Source organism: Thrips palmi, unplaced genomic scaffold (assembly GCF_012932325.1).
Source record: "Thrips palmi isolate BJ-2018 unplaced genomic scaffold, TpBJ-2018v1 HiC_scaffold_17, whole genome shotgun sequence".
NCBI lineage: Eukaryota > Metazoa > Arthropoda > Insecta > Thysanoptera > Thripidae > Thrips > Thrips palmi.
Window position 1 is genome coordinate 3,768,428 of NW_023144626.1, and position 7,710 is coordinate 3,776,137.

At 60.7% G+C, this 7,710-nt stretch overlaps 1 protein-coding gene across 1 annotated transcript; it reads right to left on the bottom strand.

The window, feature by feature from the left end:
• Window positions 1-888: 888 nt before the first annotated feature.
• Window positions 889-3,181, bottom strand: LOC117643489 (neurogenic differentiation factor 4-like). Its single transcript, XM_034382412.1, has 2 exons — window positions 2,784-3,181; window positions 889-2,708 (listed from the first exon to the last, which is right to left on the bottom strand). Exons 1-2 carry the CDS (start codon window positions 3,060-3,062, stop codon window positions 1,620-1,622), a joined length of 1,368 nt encoding a protein of 455 aa, XP_034238303.1. The 5' UTR covers window positions 3,063-3,181; the 3' UTR covers window positions 889-1,619.
• Between the last annotated feature and the right edge of the window lie 4,529 nt (window positions 3,182-7,710).

The following is a 7,710-nucleotide window of genomic DNA, read 5'->3' on the forward strand; positions in this document are numbered from 1 at the left end:
GACTGGGGGTTGGCTGGGGGTTGGCTGGGGTTGGCGTCGGACCGCTAAATACGATGACGTTTCGGCCGCGCGGAAGCTCTGTACAGGATTTTGACTTTGGTTTCGACTGTCGCTTTTGGGCTGCAGAACCACTTTTGCTATCTAGCTGCGGGTAGCAGACGCGCGTACCGGGCGTGCTCTCGTAGGCCTCCGCCGTTTAGATCTCCAGGCCGCTCGGCCCGCCGCCAGCACCAGCGGGGCTGCGGGCACCGACCCTGGACAGCCCGGACAGCCTGGCCGTCGTGCCGTGGCCAGACCTTGGCCGCGCAGCTGAGGACTGGGCCGAGGGCAGGCCAACTGGGGGTCAGATTGACTGACAGCCTCCCCTACCCCCACCTTGCTCTCAAAGGGAGCAGGCAGCAACGGCGCGAGCTTGAGCGCGATAATTTCCGAGTCCCCCTTGCCCCTCCCCTCCCCTGCCCCTTGGTCCCCAGAGTCCCGAGGGGGATGATTGGCTGCAGGGCATGGCCAGGCTCGGCCCGCTGGTGCCGCTGGTGCGCAGAGTGCTCCTGCACTGCACAGCGCTGGTACATGTGAGACATGCGAGGCTGTCGCCCGAGGCTGTGGAGGCAGTAGATGCGGTTGTGTGTTTGATCTGCAGGGATCATCCCTCGTTTGTCCGATGGACAGCAGGCCGCGCCGGTCGACGCGCCGCACAGAGTACTCGTGTTACAAACAGGGCATTCTAAAAGAATGAAGATGAGAGGAAAAAACAACTGCGGCAACTGCGCCTTTCAGGTTTTGTGGCTGATATTTTGCTCGTCGCGTTTGAGTGAAGGATATGCAAGCAGGGACAGAAACGAAAGTGTATAAAATTATGGTTTTATTTTAACAATGAATAATGCAACACATATTCAAAAAATATTCACTCTATGCACTTATTTGATTTCGCACTTATACAATATGACTAGACAAAATAAATGAAATAGTTACGCCGTCAATGACATCTTTTACAAACATTAAGTATCTTAGCCGCTGGAGATTTGAAATTACAGCTGTTCGAATGGAGAAACATTCATAAAACAAGAAAAATATAGAAGAAGTTCTCACACGCCTTGGAAAGTAAATGCTTTTAAAAAAAATTCATTTACAATTTTCTTAATGTAGGTTTTTCCTGAAGTAACGACTTACGGCTTCAAAATACTGCACTCTTTCTGTACATTTTATTATTAAATATACCCAGAAATAACTAAACTTAGGGCACGCTACTTCCTGTAAAAGTAACCAAGCCAATAAACGTCTATGCTTTGGTACACGTATATCACAATTAAACAAGCACTATAGATTATGCTTAATTCCATACATTTTGCAGCGTCTTGTCCGATGCAACAACCTTTCTTCCCATGACGGACTCCTAATGATGCTGAATGGCAGAAATGCATCCGTACTAGCAGCGCTAGCGGAGCTCACATTGAACCAACAACGCGATACAACCCCTTTTGTCAAACCGACGGACAAACTTCGATTTTCCCTCTAGTTTGTGATCAAAATTAGACTTAAATTGACGTGGGTTTGACAGGCATCGACGGGACAGTCTCTAACTGGGGACTATGAATTGTTGGCAACCCGCGGCGAGAGCATCACCGCAGCGCCGCCGTCCGCTGCATGCTGGCCCTGAACAGCATGGCTGGGTGGCTGCTGAACCTGCCTGCGTGCTGCAGGTCGTGCAGGCCGTGGTGCTGCGGGTAGTACGAGCCGTAGTGCATCAGGGACTCGTCCACGTCGCCGAACGCGCCGAAGGACTCGCCGAGGCCGAGGCCGGCGTGGACCTGGTGCGGCGACGGCTCCGTCGGGGAGCCGGCCAGTCTGCAGGGGCTGCCGTACAGTGGAGTGGAACTTCCGTCGGACTTGACGGGGCTGCCGAAGTGAGGGCTGGGGACTCCGTCGGACTTGACGGGGCTGCCGAAGTGGGGGCTGGGGACTCCGTTGGACTTGACGGGGCTGCCGAAGTGAGGGCTGGGGACTCCGTCGGACTTGACGGGGCTGCCGAAGTGGGGGCTCGGGACTCCGTCGGACTTGACGGGGCTGCCGAAGTGGGGGGTTGAAACGCCGTCAGACTTGACGGGACTGCCAAAGTGCGGGGTCGAAATCGAAACGGCATCCGTCTTGCAGGGGCTGCCGAAATGGGGGGTTGGCACCTGGTCCACCTTGCAGGGACTGCCGTACTGAGGCGTCGAAACCCTGTCCGGCTTGCAGGGGCTGCCGAAGTGGTTGGAGCCCTCGTCCAGCGTGTAGGGGCTCCGCGCGGGAGACATCTGCTGTAGGTGGTCCTGGTTGTCGGGGAGGTAGCCCAGGCCGGCCATGTCCCCCATCGGGCTGTACGGCATGAACTGGTGCGGGCCGGCGCGGCGCTGCTGCGCGATGGCGCAGCTGCCGCTCGTCGAGGTGATCATGTTGCCCGCGTCGCCGCCCACCGTCACCGTCACGTTGCCCACGCTCAGGGTGACGGGCGTGGCGGTGCGGCCCTCGCGCATGGACTGCACCGTCTGCGACATGGCCCAGATGTAGTTGTGCGCGAAGCGCAGCGTCTCGATCTTGGTGAGCTTGGTGTCCTCCGGGAAGGTGGGCAGCACGCAGCGCAGGCGGTCCAGCGCCTCGTTCAGGAGGTGCATGCGGTTGCGCTCGCGGTCGTTGGCCTTCATCCGGCGGCACCGCTTCAGCCGGAGGACCTGCCGAGCAAGGACGAACTTAGTGCGCTCCAGAGTGGACTAATTTCAAAAACGGAAGCGGGCCCGCTTTCTTACCTGCGTGGGGCTCTTGGGCCTGGTCCTTCTGGTGCGCGTGCCGGCCCGGCGCGCCTTGGCGGGCTTGGCGTCCCCGAAGGACGCCATGTCCTGCCCCTCCGAGCTCGCGCCGCTCATGCAGCTCTCGTGGCTGCTGTGGCTGCTGTCCAGCGCGCCGCGGAGCTCCTCCAGGGCCAGCTCGTCCATGTCCAGGAAGCTCTCCTCCATGTCGGACTGGTCGTGGTCGGAGTCCAGGGACTCCATCTTGACGGGGATCTCGGACAGGCCGAAGCGGAGCATGCTGGGGGAGAAGAGGACAAACCGTTAGTAAAGCAAGTTTTCCTCGGTTTCCCCGGCGGAAAAAAATCACCCCCAGCAAGTTTTGTTCGGTTTCCTAGGCGGGAAAAACCACCCCTGCCGTCCTGGCCGCGTGGCTGTGTACACTGTGAGCAGGGCGAAGCAGGGCGCGTCGGGCTGACATGTCCTGGTGCGATAGGGATTAGCGATAACGTATCTGCTATTAGCCCCAAGGGCGTACTAGCCGGCATTAGCCCCCCCAGGGCCCTTTACTGGGAGCATAGACCCCGCTGGATAGGAAAACCCAAAATATTTTTCAAAAAGTTTGGGAAAAACATAGCACCCCAAACGGTGTTTGGAAAAGTAATTCACCCGAAATGATGGGGGTACTCTTCAAAACCTTGACCTTTCCCGGCTGCCGACACATAAACGCGCACTTTCAACGCTGTACTGGAATAAGACCCCACCCCGAATGCGCCGCGCCGCTTTGCTCCCCTGGTCCTCACCACGTTGCATATGACGCGTGGTATCCTGGCCCGAAACCTCAGTAAACCCCTTGCATGCCCGGGCCTCCGCTGGCGGCCCCTCACCCCCTCCCCACCCCCTGCGCCGCGCCGGAAAGTTCCCTCGCCTTCCCCCGCCTTCCCCCCGCGGTGGCCCGCCCACGTGGGATTTGCGGCCCCGGGAGGGCCCCCGTCCCCGGCCCTGTTTCTCGCCCCCATTTCCCAACCCCAGGGGTGCAGAGAGACAGGCCATGCCCGGCGGCCTCCGGGACCCCCCGGCAGCCCCTGCCGCGCCTTTAAAACCCCCGGCGGGCTTTGCCCCGGCCTTGCCCGCCTTCTCCCGGGGTTTGGCCCGCCCATGCGTGCGGATCGACTTGCGCGACGAAGACGATTCGGACGCCCGCTTTTCCCACGCCTCGTTCTTTGAATGACTCGGGCCCTTTGGGCGGGGGGGTGGGTCGGTGGGGCCGCCGCCAGGGTTACATAAGAAAAAGACAGAGTTGAAAAAAGTGCTCCCCGGCGGCTAGGGAGTCCCGTGGGAGGCTGCAGGGGGGCTCCTACAACCACCGGCGGGCGGTTTGGGCGGTCCCGTAAAACGCAGCTTGCGCGGCGGGACTGCCTCTCCACACCGTAACGGGACAGCCCCCTGGCGGGTAGGAGTCCCGAGCGCAGCTGTGTGGCGGGACTCCAATCCCACACCGTAAGGGGCACAGGCGCCTGCGGGTAGGCAGTCCCGTAGAACGCAGCTGTGTGGCGGACTGCCTACCCCACACCGTAAGGGGCACAGGCGCCTGGCGGGTAGGCAGTCCCGTAGAACGCAGCTGTGTGGCGGGACTGCCTACCACACGTAAGGGGCACAGGCGCCTGGCGGGTAGGCAGTCCCGTAGAACGCAGCTGTGTGGCGGGACTGCCTACCCCACACCGTAAGGGGCACAGGCGCCTGGCGGGTAGGCAGTCCCGTAGAACGCAGCTGTGTGGCGGGACTGCCTACCCCACACCGTAAGGGGCACAGGCGCCTGGCGGGTAGGCAGTCCCGTAGAACGCAGCTGTGTGGCGGGACTGCCTACCCCACACCGTAAGGGGCACAGGCGCCTGGCGGGTAGGCAGTCCCGTAGAACATAGCTGTGTGGCGGGACTGCCTACCCCACACCGTAAGGGGCACAGGCACCTGGCGGGTAGGCAGTCCCGTAGAACACTGCTGCGTGGCGGGACTGCCTACCCAGCAGGCGTCTGTTCCCCTTACGAGGGTAGGCAATCAAGCTACGCCGCTCTGTACTGCGGGACTTTCTATCCTACACTGTAAGGGAGCACAGACGCCGATGTCCACTGGCTTACGGAGGGTCCCCGTTGGTCCCCAAGTTAGTCCCCGGTCGGCTGCTGGTTGCACTTGCCGCTCCGGGGTACACAGTCGCAGGGGTCCCGGACCAGGCGGCACCATGCAGGCACCATGCAGGCACCATGCAGGCCGCGTCGTCTCGTCGCTCTGTCTCTGTCGCACTCACGGGGCGTCCCGCACGGGTGCGAGAGAGAAGAGCGATGAAACGACGCTTTCGGCCGGCCGCACCGCACGGTATCGCACCACCGCCTCAAAGAGCAGCAAGAGCAGCGAACGCGGAGAGGTCCGGGGAGAGAGAGGGAGAGGAAGGGAGAAGGTTCGCGATGGGGGCTGGAGATAGAGCCTCTTGTCTACACAGGCCGCGTGTGGTTCTATCCACGTCACCCCGGTCCGTCTATCTATCTATCTGCCTATCCGTCGTCTATCACGCAAAAGTGGCGAATATAATGCGTCGGGCGGCAGCGGCAGGGGCGGGCAGGGGTCGGCCGGGGCGATGCTATCGCCACCATTAGCCATGCCAGGTAGTAATACGACATTAATGACGCCGGCGCGGACGACCACGACGAGCAGACGAAACATACCGGTGAGTTTGAGTTTCTATTTCGGCCTGGGATTTCAGGGTTCAAAGCGTAGCCCGTGCCAACCTGTCATGCTGGCCCCAACAGCAGCAGCAGCAACACCAGCCACCATTTGAAAGTTTTTGCTGTCAAGCGCCGCGCGGGCGCCGCCGCGGCCCGCCACACATACAATAGGCAGTTAATTTTATGGCTCCACGCAGCACCTCGCGAACTGGCAAGTTTATTTAAAGGGCATTAGGGCTATGGCTGCGTGGGGGGAGAAGGTGGAGGGGAGGGGAGGGGAGGGGTGGCGACGCGAGGGTGGGCGGCAGCAGCAGCTGCAGCGGGGTGGGGTTTGAATGTCGTGTCGCCTCGATACGTGAAACGTCAATGACACGCACACTTTCTCTCTCTCTCTCTCTCTCTCTCTCTCTCTCTCTCTCTCTCTCTCTCTCGCGCGCGCGCACACACACACACACACACACACACACACACACACACACACACACACACACGGCCACGCAGGCCGCGCTGTCCTAGTGTAGTACCACCGCCATATCGTCTGGCAGGTGCCGTGATTTCGAAAATTGCCCCTAAGTCTGGCAGGACACAGCTTGTGCGCGCAGGCCGCAGGGCCGGCTGACGGACGAGGGCGATAGGGATCGACGTTCGAATAACAGCTAACTTCTCGAAAACAAAACTATGTACGGTCAAACTGCGGGTAGGTACGGCCACGGTAACATCGGAGGGTGAATCGCCGGCTCGGCCTCGGATCCACAGTTCGTCGGTCTGTCGATCCGTCCTCCTCAGCCGGCTGCCCGAAGCAGGGAGTCTAAGACGCCAGGTGCGCGCCGCGCGTCTCGGCAGGGGGTCGCGGCCTCACGGCGTCTCCAAGCCAAAAGGGGTGGAGCTCGCCACCTTCATCATAGAGTACAACAGAAAAGAAGTCACCAGTGCACCCCACATCCCGACCCTCGTATGACTTGTCCCCCCCCCTCCCAATGTCGGTCAGAGCCGCGCTGCCGGCCGAGACAAAGGCACCATTTATCCTGCACAAAGCAGGCGGCGACCCCCGAGCCCAAGTACGGCGAGCACCAAGTACAGGGTGCGTCGCAGCGCGTCACCCCCTCCCCCATCTATTTGGTCCACCAGCCTCGTTCGGAAATGACAGTCCAGAGTCCTTCTCGTCGCTCTGTCTCCCTCGCACCCATGCGCCTCGTAGCGCGAGAGAGACAGAGCGACGAAAACGACTCCCAGAATCAGTGTGCTGGTCCCGCCATCTGCGTGGGTGGCTGCAGCGGGGCTGCGGTGCGGGACGCACCTTGTGCAGCACACTGGTGGTCTCCTGATTGACTAGCAGTGCTGCAGCGCTGCGGCCTGGGGTGGCGGGGCAGTCAAGGACCAGCCGGAACACTCGGCAAAGTCACCCCCAGCTTGCCTCGATCGCCCTTCAATCGGCGTTATTTTAACCTTAAAATCTCGACCTATCGATACACTTGGATCGATACCCAGCGCGCCGGCCGGAAGGCACCTATGCCCAGGGGAGGATGAGTGGATGGGGAAAAACGGCATGCTAATTTAATGTTTTGGGTCTTGAAATTTATCACGCCACCGATACACGCTTTGCCCGTTGTTTGCATAATTTGAAGCGCGAGAGGCCGCCGGTTGGTTAGCGGCGTGACCACACTGTAGGGCGGCTCGCTGGCCCTCCACACTGTTGGCCCCACACCCGTCGCGACCTAATGAGCAGGGGGAGTGTCACGGCTCGTCACGGCTCGTCACGGCCTCGTCACGCGGCCAACGGGATTCGTCACAGCGGAGTATGCTAATCAAGGGGGTGCAGCGTCATAATCATGCGGTGTTTATTTGCGTAGTGCCGACCGAGCGCGCTGCAGTCGTCCGTCTCTCTCGCACCCCTTCGGAACGCCGCGTGAGTGCGAGAGAGACGGAGCGAAGTGTCGCGCTGGAGCCGGCGGGACAGTGTGGAAAGTTGACGACTCTGAGCGCGCTCTTCTTGGGCGCTTCAAGCTGGTTTCGGGCGACTTGTGGTCCAGCCGTTAATCGCAATCGTAATCGCAATCGCCTGGAAGGTAGGCAGTCCCGGACGCAGGCGTGTCTGACGGGACAGTCGGGGGCCTCGGGGCGCCCCCTCCCCCTCCCCTCCCCCGCCCGGTCTGTCTTTTAAGTCACTGCGCACTAATTACACCCCTGATTGACTGCACGTTGTTCTTCCTCGCGTCAAAGTCGTCCGCCTG